The sequence below is a fragment of the Phaenicophaeus curvirostris genome, chromosome 20, assembly GCF_032191515.1.
Source record: "Phaenicophaeus curvirostris isolate KB17595 chromosome 20, BPBGC_Pcur_1.0, whole genome shotgun sequence".
NCBI lineage: Eukaryota > Metazoa > Chordata > Aves > Cuculiformes > Cuculidae > Phaenicophaeus > Phaenicophaeus curvirostris.
Genome location: NC_091411.1, coordinates 6,293,531 through 6,310,457, shown reverse-complemented (window position 1 = coordinate 6,310,457; position 16,927 = coordinate 6,293,531). Strand labels below are relative to the sequence as shown.

Here is a 16,927-nt window from a genome sequence, read left to right as displayed (position 1 = left end):
TAAAGAAGGGGGAGCTGTGACCGCCCACCCCGCTCTGGGGGTCTCGGGGGTCCCTGGGGACGGTGCCCCCCCCCCAGGCGCTGCCCCTCTAAGCCCCGCCCCTCTCCCCGCCCCTCCGCTCTCCGATTGGCTCCGGGCAGCCGTCTGGTAGGGCGATCCGGTCTCTGATTGGCTGCGGGGCGATTTGTGGGCGGGGCCCGCGCCTGTCAGCCCTGCCGGGGCGCGGCGGCGGGGAGGCAGCGGCATGGCCGGCTGAGGCGGGCGGGAGCCGCCGCCCGGCCGCGCTCCCCTCCCGGTGCTCCGGGTGGGCGAAGCCGGGGACGCCTGGATGGATGGGTGGATGGATGGATGGATGAATGAATGAATGGCGGGATGAGGCGTCGGTCGAGCCCCGCGCCCGGGCTCGCCCTGCTCTGCCTCGCCGCCCTCCTGGCCGCCGCCGCCGCCTTGCCCTCCGCCACCTCCGAGCCCGGCAGCGGCAGCGGCGGCCCCGCCGACAGCAGCCCCGCAACGCCCCGCAGCCACCCCGCCCTGCCCGCCAGCGCCCCGCCGGGCCCGGGGGAGGAGGAGGACGAGGGGGACGAGGGGGAAGAGGAGGAGGCGGCGGGCGGCCCCGCAGGTGAGCGAGCGGCGGGACGGGGCTGCGGACAAAGGCGCGGCTCGGGGGGCGCTTCGGGAGGGCCCCCGGCAGGGAGCGGGACCCCCGCCAGCAGCCCGCACCCCCGGGGCCCGAGGCGGGGGCAGCGACCCCCGGCAGCACTGGGGGGGGGGCGGATCCCGAGGGGCTGGGGGACCGAACCGAGCCAGGCTGGGGGGGTGCTGGTGTTTTGGGGAGCAGCGGGGCGGGTGCCGGTCTTGGCTTCCCAGAGCATCCTACGCGGGAGCCGTTCCCACTGCTTCCCAAGGAGGAGCTGGAAGCGGGTCCTTCCATCACCGTAGCGTCAGGGCAGCGCCCAGCAGGGTGGCCACTGGCTTTGAGCATCGCAGGGGCACCGAATCGTGCCAGAGGTGTTACTGGTGTTTTGGGGAGCAGCGGGGCAGGTGGCAGTCCTGGCCCCCCAGGAGCCGTTCCCACTGCTTCCCAAGAAGGAGCTGGAAGCGAGTCCTTCCATCACCGTGGCGTCAGGGCAGCGTCCAGCAGGGTGGACACTGGCTTTGAGCATCGCAGGGGCACCAAACCTTGTGGTGGCCGTGGCGTTACTGGTGTTTTGGGGAGCAGCGGGGCAGGTGGCAGTCCTGGACCCCCAGGAGCCGTTCCCACTGCTTCCCAAGAAGGAGCTGGAAGCGAGTCCTTCCATCACCGTGGCGTCAGGGCAGCGTCCAGCAAGGTGGACACTGGCTTTGAGCATCACACGGGCACCGAATGGTGTCGGAGATGTTTACTGGTGTTTTGGGGAGCAGTGGGGCGGGTGCCGGTCTTGGCTTCCCAGAGCATCCCACTCAGAAGCTGTTCCCACTGCTTCCCAAGAAGGAGCTGGAAACGGGTCCTTCCATCACCGTGGCGTCAGGGCAGCGTCCAGCAGGGTGGGCACTGGCTTTGAGCATCGCAGGGGCACCGAATTGTGCCAGAGGTGTTACTGGTGTTTTGGGGAGCAGCACAGTGGGTGCTGGTCCTGTTTCCCAAAGCATCCTTCCCAGGAACCATTCCCAGTGCTTCCAAGAAGAAGCTGGAAACGGGTCCTTCCATCACCGTGGCGTCAGGGCAGCATCCAGCAGGGTGGACACTGGCTTTGAGCATCGCAGGGGGCACCAAACCTTGTGGTGGTTGTAGTGTTACTGGTGTTTTGGGGAGCAGCGGGATGGGTGCTGGTTCTGGCTCCCCAAAGCATCCTTCCCGACAGCTGTTCCTAGCATGTGCGGTGCTCCCCATGGAGGGGTTGAAGACAAACCCTTCCCATCACCGTGGCATCGGGGCAGCGTCCAACAGGGTGGATGCTGGCCTCGAGCATCTCTGGGTGGTAACTTGGAGGCAGAGCTGCTCTGTGAGCACCAAAAGGCTTCTTATCCCACCTCTGTGTGCTGGCAGCGGAATAAGGTTAGGAATAACATGGTGTTACCAAAGCCCGTGTTCTTACCTGTACCTAAAGGTGCGTTTACAGCCTGCTGGGCACTGGGAAAAGCACGTGTGGTTCACGATGGGCGTGCAAGGGGAGAAAAGAGCTGTGGGCTTTCTATATTCTGAGAAACACGTGTCTTGGTGCAGCTCACTTGAGGCTTGATCCTGCCCTCATATCAGCTGGGGGCTTTTACAGAGCTGAGGAGAGTATTGTGGCAATGGGAATAAACGGAATTATCAGTGAAGAGCATGAGGAGGGAGGAGGTGAAGGGTGGGCTGGAGGGCTGTGCCATTATCTGAAGCTCTCGCTGGGTATAGCGCTGAGTGACGGTGCCGGGAGATGAAAACACTGATGGTCTTCAAAGCCGAAACTCCAGTTTACTTATAGATTAAGTAGACAAAACTCTTCTGGAGGCCATGGATGGAGCTTTGTCCCCTTATTTCACCAGAGAACTTGTCTTTGCTCTACACGTCCAAAGCTTTATGTTCAGGCACGTGCAAGTGCTATAAAACTGATTCTTTCCTTTCAATGGTATTTATTTTTTCTCCTTGCTTGGAAGATGTTGCATTTGTTAAGGGTATTGAGCTTCCTGTAATGTGACGGTGATATATTCTGCTGTTCTGATGGCTTTAGAAGTCTGAACAAGTGGATTAATCAACCTGTTTTATTTGGCTAGAAATGTAATCAGTTGAATATCTGGAGTCTCTTGTTTTCAGACTTTAATTCCTTTTTTTCCATTGAGGTTTGTGTCTTTACTTTCTCCGGAAGAGACAGAATGGCTTAAGATTAGCAATTGCTGATAAAGATAGGAGGGGTTGAGTTTTCTTAAAGCAAAAGCTGTTTTTTCTATCGTGCCACATTCAGAGCTCATCAGCTCAGCAACTCACCTGGTCCATGCAGCCTGGTGTGGCCCCTGGGGCCAAACGAGGGACGCACATACCTGCCCTGAGTTGCATCCCTTTCTGAACTTGTGTTTGTTGCCATCACCAGAGGTATCGCATCTCCCATCGTATGTTCTGATGCCTTTATGGAGATCATCCCCCTAGTATGGGCCAAGTGACAAGTGTCATGCAAGGGTACTGCAAGCCATGAGGTGGGATCCTTTGGGATGCTCTCAGATGTCCATATATGATGGTGCTGTAGCTTGCTCTTATGTCTGCTGCTACAGGAGGTGTCAGGGATGCAAGCTGGTTTTATGTCTAATCCCAGCACAGCCACAGATCCTCCGCAGGCTGCGCTCACCTCTGTTGCAGAAACAGGAACACTGGTGACAAGAATTCTTCCCCACTGTCCCTGGGTGTGGGACAGTGAAGGTCAGCATCACCCTTTGATGCCTTAAAGTCCCAATTCACGGCTGCAGCCACTTGATCTCCAGGTTGCACTCTGGTGCCTTTACGCTGTGGTGGTGGCCAGGGTGGGAACACATGGGCAGATTGAGTCTTCTCAAACAGACTAATTTGTTGCTCGTTAGCAGGTTGAGATTAACCCTGGCTGATGAGGGATTGCTGGTGTGCATGCAGGTTGGGTGGATTTTGGGGCAGCTGGCGGGGATGAGGTGGCAGTAGGAGGAGATGCTGAGCTCAGCAGCATCCCCCTGCGTGATCCCCTCGCTCGCGGAGGTGGTGTGAGTGGGTGGTACAGTTTGGGGGGTGGGAGCTGGGCTCTGTGGGTTTTGTGGGGGGCTTTTCCGTGCTGCCCTGCCTGCTGAGTGTCGCTGGAGTCGAGCACAGAGGTTTGCTTTCAGAGGCCATTAAGTACTGAGGGCACAGTGTAAAGCCAGTGGGCACTGTGGGTGTAGCCAAACCCCTCCTTTTGCTTTAATTCAAGCATGTTTTCAACATTACTTCTTCAATTCATTAGGGAATTAGTGCATTATATACTTTATTGCATGAAACAAATGGGCCTTTTCTCATGCACGTTATTAGAAAGGCTTCCTTTAATGCTGATGGTGTTATTACTGTTAAGAAATTGGTATAAGACTCCCCATGTTCAGTGTTTGTTCAGCACTACCAAGATTTAAATTCCAACTTCAATGCATTTTTCCTCTTCTGATTTGAGAAGCATTTCAGCTACCACCAAGCTGCCTGCTTGCTCCACTCTTTCTATTCCCTTTCCCAGTTTCAAGATGTTTATTTTTCTTTCCAAGCCTGTGATCCTGTTAAAATCCCAGATTTTGTTTTTAAGAGAAGTAAATTGCTAATCCTTGTGTTTGTGTAGACAAGCTTAGAAGTATCTCCTGCCTTATTCCAAAGCCTGTAACACCCGCTGGAGACTCTGCCTCTTGCTTTTATACAAAATAGTCTCATTTTAAAGCAAAAGCTGGAGCTTTGCTGGGGTAGCTGACTCCGGGGTGTCTGTGGTTCAAATGGATGCTCGGTGTTGGAACAGAGATGCATTTGCTGTGGCCAGCGTAGTCCTGGTTGGATTTTTCCTTGCCTAGAGAACAAAACTCCTCTATTCCACCCATTTCTGTAGGGCAGCGTTGAACAATATGGGCCTATCTAAGGGACACTGTTCTGATGCTTTTCCAGCCCCACGCACAGCAGATAGGTGGGCTGAAAAGCCCGAAGCTCCTTGCTCAGCCTCACTGTCCCCATGCCATGGCTGGGTCAGCAGAAAAGCTGCGCTCAGACTCTAGCTTTAGGCATCTTTAGACTGTACGAGGTGTTTCAGTTCGTGCAAGCTGTTGCCTTCTCTCCTCCCTGTGGTTTCCGCAGTGCTCCCAAATGTGACTCTGAGCCTTGCTCTTCACCTCCGCATGTCACGGGAGCGGACAACAAGCAATTTCTGCTGCAACCACAGGGCAGGAAATGCAGGTGCCCTGGCTTCTCGGAGCAGTTAATCACGGGAAGGTGTCTGTGCTGCTACGGAAATGGATGAAAGCTGAGTCAGGCTGTGGAATGATGTTTCGTGGGTCTTCAGCCTATAGCCTGGATCATCTCTCGTGGGGATGCTCACAGCCCAGAGGGAGGAAGTCCAGCCAGAGTTCCCCTGTGGGTGGTAGCCACAGCTTTGGGTGGGATTAGCTGATGGGTTTAGCTTGGAAAGAGGAGCCTGGCAAATCCCTGGAGGTGATGCAAGGTGGCCTGGCTAATTGGCTGGGCACAGGAGAGGCAGCTGGACGAGGAGTGGAGCTGGTTATGAGTACTGGCTTTGTTTCTTCACCATCCAGCTGGAGAGGTGGAGGGTTTTTCTTTTGTGCAGGGTGTGTGGATAAAGGTCTGTGCGCTCTGCGTGTGCCAGAGGCACCATGTGGACGCACCAGGGGTGTCCCTGCAGCACTGTTATATCGGAAAGGGTTTGGCCCAAGCCATGAGGCCATCAACCTCCAGACCCTCCCACACCAGGGCTGTGCTCTTCAAGGGGTTAGTAGCTCTCAAATCCTGGTGGGACAGAAACAGCCATGTTGCTGAAGGCAGTTCTGGGACATCTTGCCAGCGCTGGTCCCTTTTGCAGCTCTGAGTAGCTCCTCTTCTTCCTTTTTCCTGTCTGGCCATTAGCCCTTCAGTCGAGGTCTCCTCAGGCAGGTTTGCTCCGTGGTCGGCTTTTTTTTCCATGCTCAGCGTTACTCAGGAGTCTCTTGGGGATGTGTGTAAATGTTTAATGCCTGAGCAGGTTGAGCTTCCATGGCTGGAGCTGAACGATAGGTGAGACTAAATGTTTGTGATGGACTTTGCCTTAAAAATCTCCATCTCTTTAGGTGCAAGCGAGTGTCCTGCGCTTCGGTGCTGAGCTCATATGCAGGTACCTCCTTGAGTGCCCCTGCTTTGCCTCTGACCTAGGGGAGCTGAGTACATTGAGCTGGGGCTCTCCTGCTCATCACTTGGGAAGGCAGCTTAAGCTTCGCTTGTTAGAGGGCTTGGGATTGTGTTCAATGTGGTTCCTGAGATAACTTGCTTTCATGATGTCAGCGGGATTTAATTTTTTTTTAAAGAAATGGAAATTAAGTGACAGACCTGAAGGTTGAGAATGAGGAATATGGTTGTGCTACTTGGGATCAGTATGGGAGCAGCCAGGCCAGAGAGAGGTTTTTTCAATCAAGTGATAAATCGTGGTATTTACATCTTTGAGCTTAAAATAAAGGAACGTTGCCCACAGCAGAAAGTGTCACTCTGTTGCCTTCCTCCCTGCCTCCGTGCTCCTGGCTGAGTCATTCTTGAATCAGATGCATCCAACTGTCCTGACTAAAGATTTTGAGATTCTTGCACTTAGTGGTACTCAAAAAAACCAGGATGTTTCTAGAGGGCCTGCAGAGCACGCTAGGTCTCCTTTGTTAGCTTCCCTCGGGAGGGAGCAGTGCTGGGGTTTTGCTTTTTTTTTTCCTTTTAAGCGATGGCTGAGATTTGGACATCATCACAACCGAATGAGTTGCCTCTTGGAAAATACCATGTGAAACAGGGCTGCTACTGTGGTGTTGAAATTATTTATCTGGCTGCTTTTGGCAATAGCCAAATGCCAGCCTGTGGGGAGGCTGCTGCCAGCCCCTGCAGTGAAGTTGCTGAAACACTGACTGAAGTGGTTTACCTGAAGCTGCGTGGTGGGCACGGGAGGTCCCAGTCCCACTTGCCAATGCCAGTGGTTCTCTGGGCTCTGCAAGGGTGGTTCTGGTTCCCAGAAGCTGGAGCAGTTGGGGTGCTGGAGTGTGACTGGGGAGGGAACTCTTGCAACACAGACTGGGGTTTGCATGGGGTGCAAAGGTTGTGTCTGTGCAAACAGCTGGGAAATGCATGGGATGGGTTTCCCTGCTGGTGGCTGGGTTTGCTCCTGGAGCACCCTTCCAGGGTGCAGGTGGACCCTGCCTCTTCCCAAGGGTGCTGCCTGCTTCTTGGCGTGGACCGGGCTCTGCCCAAGGGGAGGTGCCACCACAATTAAGGAGCGATGGTGCTGGTCTGGCAGCAGAGCTCATCTCATGGGCTGCACCAAGGTGTAATCTCAGGGGGTGGATAGCTGCATCCCAGAGTGGACCATGTTTTTTGGAGGTGGCTGCAGCATCTTGGGGTCTTCCCAGATGGGTGGTGGTGGTGGGCATCAAACCTGTGCCCGAGTCTGTCTTCACGAGCTGTGTGCAGATGAGCAGCGCAAGGACGGGGACATCCAGGACTTCCCACACCTTGTGGCTGTGGGCAGAGAAGCGCAGAACAAGCTGTCCCTGAGGAACAGAGGCCCCGGACGCAAGTCTCCTGAAGTCAGGGGAAAGATTTCACAGGTTTTTTTGACAAGAGCCCGTGGCCTATAAATATGCTGGGCCAGGTCATTGTGCTGCTGCTAATGCTTGGAGAGCTAACGCCAGCTGACTGTCAGGAAGCGCTGCTGCCGATCTGAGGTGCTCGCTGGTGCTTCCAAGAAGCAGCCGAGATCTTAGCAGTGGTGTGATGCATCTGCTACCATTGGAAGTAAACTCAGGCCTATGCCAGGTGCTGGAAGCAGGGATTTCTCTTGCAGCCATGTGGCTGGAAGTGAAGGCTCCTTCTGCTTTACTTCAGACAAGCGCTTAAAAATAAAACAGTGAAAATAACGCTAAGAATCTGGATTGCTGTGCAGCACCTAGACTATACCTGAAACTTCACAGAGCTCTTAAATGAGGTTGCAGCAAGGTCTTGTTCTTGCTTTGGAGGTCCTGGAAACCTACAGGCTTTGCTGCCCTGGCCTGTGCCGTGTGCCTGAGCTCAACAGGGAGTGGGGGCCGGGGGGGCAGAGTCTGGCACTTCCTAATTGGTTGGGGATATTAATATGTTTTATGAGCTAAAGCCTGGATTGCAATCCAGCCATCTGCCTAGCCCTGTGGGGGTCATGTGTCCCCACCACCCCAGGAGAACAGAACTGGTTGCAGTTCAGTTCTCGTTAAATGGGCTGAAACCCAGGGTTTCTGGTTCACAGGAAATTATTTGCTTTTTTAAGTTGACGTTTGGGTTGGGCCGGACTGAAACAAAATGCTTTCTTGCACTGCTTCTGTTTAAGCTTCCATTACGCTTGAGGGTTCCATATCTTGAGGCTGCTTCATAGGGTCAATGTCCTTGTTGTGCTCAGAGCTAAATCCATCTCCAGGGCGGAGTTGGGAGCTGCCAGGTCCTCGTCAGGGGAAAATGCTCCCCAAATCCCTGTATGGCTTGTCTGGAGGGGTCTTTTATTGGATTAAAGCTTGTCAGTCTGGAATTGTTTCAAACAAAATGTCCTGGACTTGGAACAATTGAATTTCATTTGTTTGGACAGAACTTTTTTCCTTAATTCTGTAGGAGACCTCCCGTCAGCACCGTCTGTGGCTCCTCTGCAGCCACTTGCTCCCCTCACTGCTCTTCTCCTCATCCCCTCTTTCTGCTTCTTTACAGCCAGGGATGCTGGAAAAATGGTGCGGCTTATCCAATGGTGTGAACTGATCCCATCCTAAATGGTTGGGATCCTGTAGCTGAGTTGGGTCCGGGGCAGCCTGGCTGTCACCCCTTGTTTTCACCAGTTATTTCAAGAGGCACGGAATATGGAGGGGGGGGATGCTCTGTTCACGTGGTTTTCTGGATTGCGCCTAGCTGCCTGCGAAGAATAGACCATCTAAACAGGCTGCCGGAGCGCTAATCAGCCAGGGACCGCTGGAGCTGCCCAAAGCGGCTCTTTTGTGTTGGAGGCTGAATTCCTCCTCCGGCTGATCCTCGCCTGGATCTTCCCATGCAAAATTCCTATCGCCCTTCGTCACACGAGCTAATGTGGGGTTGTGATGCTGGACAATCATCGTATTCTGCACTAACTCTACGCAACCCCCTCCAGGGAAAGATTTTTGGGGTCTCTGCTCCTGCTTCATATGCACACGGGTCCTATTTCAATAAATCTGGAGCCTCCCTGGAGCTGCATGAACTCATGCGAAGCCTTAGTTTGGTCTTGTGCTGCTTGAAGTAGGGTGTTTTTTTTTTTCCTGAACACCTGCTGTATGAATTAAAATTTGCCTTGTAAATGCAAGCGATTCAGAGTCTGAGCATGAAAGGCAGGCGTTTGCTTTTTGCCTGGAAAAAGAAAAAAGGCAAACCTTGAAGGTTTTGCTCTTGAGGCAGCTCGGCCTTGAAACCGCAGCCCAGGTTGCTTATTTTCCCATTTTTAATTCAGTTGCCCCTGTCCTTATTTATCAGCCACCAGAAACATGACGAGGCAAGCATCTCTGCTATTTATAGCTCGCGCTGCTCCACATGCCTGTTTAAAAAACCAGCCAGCTAAATGGCTCTGCAGCCTCTCGGCAAAAGGCTTAATGACACAGGCATTTTCTATGCATGGATAGAGGTATGTATATTTAAAGGCCGTTGGTCATGAGCCTTCACCCCGAGCGAGCAGGCAGGGTGGTTTCTGCAGCCAGGATGTTTCTCCTGGGTGAAACAAAGCTCCTCCAGCACTGTCCTGAAGCTGGGGAAGGGGCTCCAGTTTAGTCAGCACCCCCTGCTCCAGCCATTGCCAGCCAGACATGGGACTGGAGTCACTGGGGATGTTCCCAGCAGGGTTGGACCTCCCACCTCTCCCCTTCACCTTGTCTCCTTGGGGCAGTTATAGATAGACAAGCTATACACTGATATTCCTCATTTTTTTTTTAATGTATTTTTAAGCTGCATCAACCATTTCTTTCTTTCTTTCTTTCTTCTCTGTGGCATCACCTCTGTATAATTAAGAGGCTCCCGGTAACCTTTACCTGTTAAACTGGTCGTGCCACTTCTCGAATGAATCTGCTTTATTCCTGGTGAATTATCCCATTGCAGTTTTCAGCCAGCTTTACTCTATTTTGACTGACTGGCTGCCTATATTAACTGATAGTGCTGCTTGGGCTGCTTTGATCCCGTATTATTTATGGAAATGATGGCATATAACTCTGTGTAGCTGATTAATGCTGCATGTATTTTTAATGTGCTAGTTCTGCTGTTTGATCTGTGCTAAATGATTATTCTGTGATGTGTTCCTGGGTTCATTTTCGGTTCCTTATGAAAAGGATATTGAAATGGACTGTTTGTTTTGTTGCCTTTTTTCCCAGTGGTCTCATCTTGTGCTGGGTTTTAAGCTTCCATGGAGTGTTTTCCCAAGCACAACTCTGCCGTTACCACGTGGAGCATTTACACTTTATTGCTATTAATTTGAGCGTTTCATTGGTGGCATTATTACTCTAAATTCATCGCTGTGTGCGATGTTTCGGGGAGATACATAGTGGAAAAAACAACTGTTAAGGTGATGCTTGATTCTTCCTCGTGTGCCATTGATGAATCCCAGCTCGGCTGTGACTCATGCCTGGTGCCATCTGAATGAGAGAGAAACCTGTTTAAATCGGAGGGTGTATAATTAATATTTTCTGTGGCTGTCACAGGATGACTGAGGCTGGTTGATACTAAGAAAATAACCTTAATTGCCAGGGAGGTGTGTGCTGGACCTGCAGCTTCCTTCTTCACGATGTGAGATGTGGTTGTGGTTGGGGAGGGAGCAGCGGGCAAAGGTGACGTTTCATCCTGGGAAGTACCCACCGCATCCCATGCTCCCGGCACTGCTGGTGGGGAAGGAGCCTGATGTCCTTCATACCTCCTCTAAAATCCTTCCCCATGACTAGATGTGGCCAGTGGGTTGGAAACCAGAAGGTTGTTCCAGTAGGACCATCTGTGAGCTGGAGGATCAGCATTTCCCTTCCCTGGGGGCAAAACAGAGTGGGGGGAAGCTAATTTTTTTATTATTATTTATTTATTTCCCCATCCCTGCCTTTTATAACACCTGCTCATTTTCATAGTATGGGCACAGGGTGTCTCCTAACCCTTGCCCACACCCGGCGCGTGGTCAGGCACATCTCCCCTAGGCACACTGTGCTCCAGCAACAAGTTTGTGAGGATGCTTTCATGAACTGCACTGTAAAGATGCAAAGCGATGCTAGCTGAAAACCTGCAAATGAAAGCTTTTTTCCCCCTCCTCTGAACAGTTTTTTTTTTTTTGTCAAAATCAGCAAAATGCATATCTTTCTGCCAAAGATTCCTTTTCCTTTAATGGATTTTTCCATTGAAAACAGTTTAAGCTTGACACTATGTTTCCTCTCTCCAAGTGTTTCAAAGCTCCTTGGTCCATGAAAAACTTCAATAACTCCATTTTCCTCCTGCCCTCTATTTCAAAGGTATATATAAATATACATATTATATATATATATATATATAGGGTTTTTTTCTGTCTGCTATAACTCTTGCCTTTGTCAGTGGGAACAAAGCAAATATTATAGGCTGTTTTCTGGTGTTTTTCCACTGCCCAAAAGGGAGATGCACTAACCTGAGCACTGCAGTGAGCCGGTTATTTGAGGGGAAACTGGGAGGGCTGCGTACCGCTTTGAGCACTGAGGGAGCAGGCAGGGTTGTTGGGTGCAGCTCCTCCAAACCGTGTTGCTTTTCTGAGAAACGTCTTGATTGCAGACGCATGAGTAATGGAGCAGAGTCATCCACACCTTGGCGGTGCTGTTTGTTTGTGGTGCTGGATGGGGCAGGAGGGCAATGTGCCTTATGCAACACCTGCAGCTGGCAGAGGCTGCAGAGGGGGGGGTCTGGTCCTCTACACCCCTTCCTGCCCTAGACCAGCATGGGGAGCTGGGTTAGGAGGTAATTAGGATCCTAGGATATCCAGAGAAGGTGGAGAATCTGCTCTAGGTTGTTTATCAAAGCGAAAGTATTATTTGTCTTAAAGTGGAGCACGCCAACCTGTCGGCACTTGCCTGGGCTGGATGTTTGCTTGCTTTGTGCCAACACGGGACACATCTTCGCCAGAGCCTCCCTAGCTCGTGCTCTGCCCTTCCTTGTCGTGGCCAGTTGCCTTTTTTCCAGGTCTGTGTGCTTGAGGAAGGACTGGGGGGGGATTTGCCCAATTTTCAGCTCCCTGGGTGACTTGGACATGAACGTGGCCGTCCCATCTCCCGGCACTCCCCTCCTCATCTTGTGTCAAGATCAGTCTTTTCCAGCAATTCTGTGGCAGGGCTTGGAGTCCCCCCCAATTTGAATCATCGCAGGGACCCAGCGGGCCGCGTGGCATCGCCGCGTCTTGCACAGCATCCCCTCTGCCACAGGGCCAGCTGGCATGGGGAGCAGATGGGGAGGTGGAGCTGGGCTGCTCGGCTGGGTTTCAGGCTATGATAAAGCAAAGTGACGTTGAAAACTAAATACCTGTTATCAGAGAAAAGCAAACAGAACCTCAACCTGCCTGCAGCCTTTCTCCCTTCAAGGGCAGGCTGCATGCCTGGCATGTAGCTCCCTGTAAAAGATGTTTTATTATTAATGTGCTTGCTTTGGCTTGGCTGTATTATTGAGAAATGCAAGCTTGACTCCAGATAATGAATGATAAACATTTATCTGTGCATAACTATTTTATTCCAAGTATTTTTTTGCTCCTGGAAGTTTACAGTTGTTGACTGTGTGCCCTTTGACGTGGATTAGTGCTGATGCCTCACAGTTGGATCTTCCCATCCTTTTCACATCTTGGTTGTTGCTTTTCAAGGGAGGCTTTTGTGCATGTCTAATCCATTTAAAATGAAAAATAAACAAGAAATGGACTGATCTCCAAAGGATTGTTGGGTATGAGAAGAGCTGGTTTCCCTTCAGAAGAAGGGGAGCTTTGGGGTGGGATGGAGGGAGTAAATGTCCTGCCATGCCTGGGGAGGATGCCCTTTCCCCCCAGAACCCCAGTTTGGTGTTGGGAGTTGCCTAGAACAATGGCTGTCACCCATTTTTGGTTTACAAACCCCTTAAAAGCTTCCTAGTAGGCGTGTAGATGGTGAGTTCAAGCTTGTGGGCTGGGGAGGTGATGCTTTCCTTTCTGTGCTCCACCACCCATCACTTTGTGGTTCTTCTTAGGGACCTCCCTTGGGTCCACTGTCATGTATACATGAGCTGGGTGGCTCTTGTCTTACAGCTGATACCTCTCCCACCTATATATATAAATAAAATACCTGGTAATATCTTCAATATCGGCCATACTAAACGAGAGCCTCTCCGTGCATTGCCAGGGTTGTGTTGAGTACCTGCAGCTCTCCTGGATTTGGAAGGTTTTTGGATGCCACTTTGCAGATGGGACTTGGATGCTCTTTTTGCAGGTTTTCTCTTTAGCAGTAGTGCTGGCGGAAGAGGAGGCTTCTCCTCCCAGCCCCTTGCAGGGGTGTTGCAATGCCAAAGCAGTTATTATAAAGCCCTCAAAAATTGGGAAATGGTCAGGCTAGAAATGTCAACAAACCTCTTCTAGCTTACCAACTGGCTGCAGAGGAAGCTCTGTGGTTTTGAGCATCTCTGACTTGGTATTAGGCTTGTTTTTGCCAACCCCAAACCGAGCACGCTGCATTTGACGAGGATAATTATCCCTTGGTGATGCCAGCCGGGTCGCAGGATGCGAGTGGGGTAGTGCTGCTGGGGGGCCTTAGATCTGACCCTGCAAAGCAGTCGTGTAGGTTCAGTGTCTTGGCTCAGGCTTAGTCCCTAAGCAGTGGGTGAGATGGGGAGCGCTGCACAGGCTGCTTGAAACCCTTGTGCCTGGCTGCCTCCATCCTCCCCGTCACGCTTTGAAGGGTTTTGCCTGTTTAAAGAAGATTTGGCTGTTTTGCAGGATAGGGCTGGTACCTGTTGTACTCTGGTGCTGTGGATGGGTTGTGTATTTATTGTGAACGTTTCAGAGAATTGTCTTTAAATCACTGTTTGTGGTTGCTGAACTTGTGCTGTTTAATGGAAACATTTACTTTTTGAAGGTGAACCTTTGCTAGAGATAAATACAGGCGATACCTTGCAGTTGAGGGAGGAGCCAAGTCTGGATGGAGCTGCAGTGTCCATCAGTGTCAACAGCAGCGTGATGACTCAGGAGAGAGAAATTAAAAGCTGTTGTGCAGCCTTGATTGAAGTTGTTAATCTGCTGCAGTGCTCGGGGATTTAAAGCAAAGGTGAGCAGGAGGCAGGGGCTGGTGGCTGCCCTCAGTAATCCCCTACAGGTGGAATCTGGCCCCGCACTCTTGTGCATGGGGTGGATTTGTCCTCTAAATTTATTCCATCCCTGCAGTTGATGGAGAGAGGTTCAGAGTAAGCTTAGATGCACTGTGATATGTCTGCTTGGGCTCAGCGAGTCCCCAGTGATACCGGATCTGCTGCAGTTCCCCATTTCCAGTGGTGAGTGATGGCTTTCTCTGTGCAGGTGTCTTTTTTTCCATGACGTGCCCTGGCCCCATATCAGTTCCCTCTTTGAAAGCTCACCTTCTCCTAGGGTTTGCCAGCAACTTTTGTCTCATTGCAGTATCTGTAAACCAGTTCTGGTGGTGCTGGATGAAATCAAAGGTGAAACAAGTTCTCAAAGGGGGAATTAAAGTTGCCCGATGTGAGCTGGAATCTCACTAAATCTAGCACTGTCCTGTGCAAAGTGTAGCAGTGCAAGCACAAAATTGCATTATGAAATAAAGGAATAAAACTCAAGGAGCAGAAAACCTCTTTCCCAGCTTGAAAGGTGGTTTCCTTGCCCCATCCCATCAGCGTTCCCTACTTGCAGCACATTATAACTTGCAATTCCTTGTCTGGCAAGAGTGATGGTAACTCCAAATTAGCCCATAGCGCTGTGTTGTCATAGCCTGGAAACAGGGCTCGAATGGCAAAACCTGCCCGAAACCAGTTGTGATTACTCATGCTTCGTGCTATCCCTCTCCCCTGCTGGAGTTTCTGCTGTGGTAATTCTACTGATTAAGCAAGGAGACAAAACACTTTTATTAAACTTGGAACTGAGTTTGGGAGCAATGAGAGAACCCGGTCTCGTTGGCTTCAAACAGTCAAGAGGTTTTTGTTTCTTCAAGTCCCCTTTCCCTCCTTCTGCACGGCCTTTAAAGTGAAGGAGAGAGGTAGAAAGATTCTTTGCTGTTTGTGGTGAATAAAAGCATGCATGTAAAGATGTTTATTTAGAGTAGGAAAAAACTTAGGAAAATGTATTGGGAATGAATGCTGTGATGTTGGGGCTTCACTTGATCTCCAGGCTTGAAAATGCAGTGAGCAGAGGTGGATGGGATCTTAGCTCAGGCTATGTAAAGCTTCTTTTATTAACACTTTCAGTGGGTGTTTATAACTCTGTAGATAAAAGAAGCCTTTGTTAGAGGGTCTGTCCTTTTGCTCCTCTGGTGAAGGAGCTGAATTTTGAAGGGAATTGCCCTGGGCACCTGCTGGAGTTACTGATGAAAGTTTTCATTCCAGATTTGCTCCACAAGCTTAAACATAAAATAGCCTAAAACCTTCCAAAGTGAGTGTGCCTCTCTTCTTCCTTAAAAAAGCAAAAAAAAGTTGTAAAAATGTGTTTTACTGCCTGCATGCAGAGCTGTGTGCAGCAGCCCCTTGCCCTGTGTGTGTGTGGAGAACGTCGCTTTATGCTAAACCAGCCGAGAAGATGTGCATGAATCCCTTCTGCAACTTTATCTTTAAGGGTTTAAGGAGACCTTCTCATGTTGTCATTGGCTTTTGTTCATCCAAATGTGTTGTGGTCCATCATGGGAGCACCTAGGCAGCTGGGGGGGATTATCTGGTGATGGGGACACACACTTCTGCCTGGTCCCGTGGTCTACAGGCTGCACTGGAGGAGGACCTGCCCCGAAGGTGGGGCTCAGGGTCTGACCTTGCTTCTTGTCTTTCTGCAGCGTGAACCCCGTTGGTCCATCTTCCACTTCTCATGGTTGTCTAGAATCTCCTGTTGAAGACATCTCACATCTTGGGGAATGATTAGGGCAGTTTAGAAAGTGCTCCTGCTTGCTTGGAGGGAACCCTGGGGGTGATACTTGCACTGCCCGCAAAGATGAAGGCCCTCTCTGGAGCTTGATGTGCCCCAGAGCTGGCTGGGTGGCTGTGGCAGCCCTCAGAGGGAGCATCTGCTGCTTCCAGGAGATTCAGAGCATTCCTCTGCTTCTTGCTGACGTCTTGCAGTGGAGAACACCGTTCCCAGCATTTTCGTATTGAATTATGGATTGATTGCATGCCTGTGCTGCTACTGTTCATCGTCTCTGTGCTTTTGTTCTCTTTCCTCCCAGTGTCAGAGTGGCAGCTTTAAATGACAGAAAGAAAACGGATGACTTCTTAGCACATCCACCCTGTGTTGGACCAAGCTTTGTTAATTCTGCCTGGTGTTGGTGGTGAGGGAAAGCTGCAGTTCCCTCCGTATTGATGGAGCACCTGCTTATGCCATGGCTATACCTGGTGTAAAGAAATTGGGTTATGTCTTTGCTACCAAAAAAAAGAGGCATTTTGCAGTGTGATCATCCATGCATATTTGCCGTCTCACTAGGAAACCTCCCCAGAGGTCCAGGCTCTGCAGCTGGTTCTGTGATGTATGTTCATGGAGGGACGTGGGCTGTCACAGTCCCCAGCGGCTCGGCTCCCCTGGGTGCAGATTTCAGCCACGGCAGCTGAGGGTGCTGCAGCAGATGTGTTATCACCTGCTGTACGACTTCTGTACTAAGCAAAAAATGGTTTTACAGCACTTTGAACTTGGCCATTCCCTTTTCTTCTTGAAGGCACAGTGAGTGCACTTGTGAACCTGGGCAGGGATGGCCCATGACTGCAAAACCCACTTACCTGCACCCACGTAGCTCTTGGGGTGGGTAGTTCAGTGGATGCTTCATACTTAACTGGGTCCACGGCAGTGTGGATGGAGGAGGGTGGAAGTCACATTGTTCCTGCTGAAGCCTAATTTGGCATTGAGAGCACAAGGAATTAATTGTGGTGACTCAGGAGAAGAGAAGCTACTGCATCTGCAGGCACTGTCAGCAGGCAAGGTCCAGAGGGGAAAAGGCTCTCCAGGGCTGCGTGCCTTGCAGCAAGGTATTTTGGTTTAAAGTAACTTAATTGTGTCAGACACATATACGGGCAGGAGGCAGCTCCTGTAGCTGGACAGAT

General features: G+C 51.1%; 1 protein-coding gene across 2 annotated transcripts in view; it reads left to right on the top strand.

Annotated features, from left to right (window-relative positions):
- The first annotated feature begins 330 nt into the window (after positions 1 to 330).
- The window catches only part of MEGF9 (multiple EGF like domains 9), a 57,366-nt gene continuing 40,769 nt past the window's right edge, over positions 331 to 16,927 (top strand). Inside the window, exon 1 of one of the 2 annotated variants that reach the window (XM_069872969.1) lies at positions 331 to 619. In XM_069872969.1, coding sequence (XP_069729070.1) covers positions 361 to 619 — 259 coding nt within the window. In that variant the 5' untranslated portion in view covers positions 331 to 360. Of the gene's footprint in view, positions 620 to 9,292; positions 9,318 to 16,927 lie in introns of those variants that run through there. The other variant, XM_069872971.1, reaches the window with a different exon arrangement.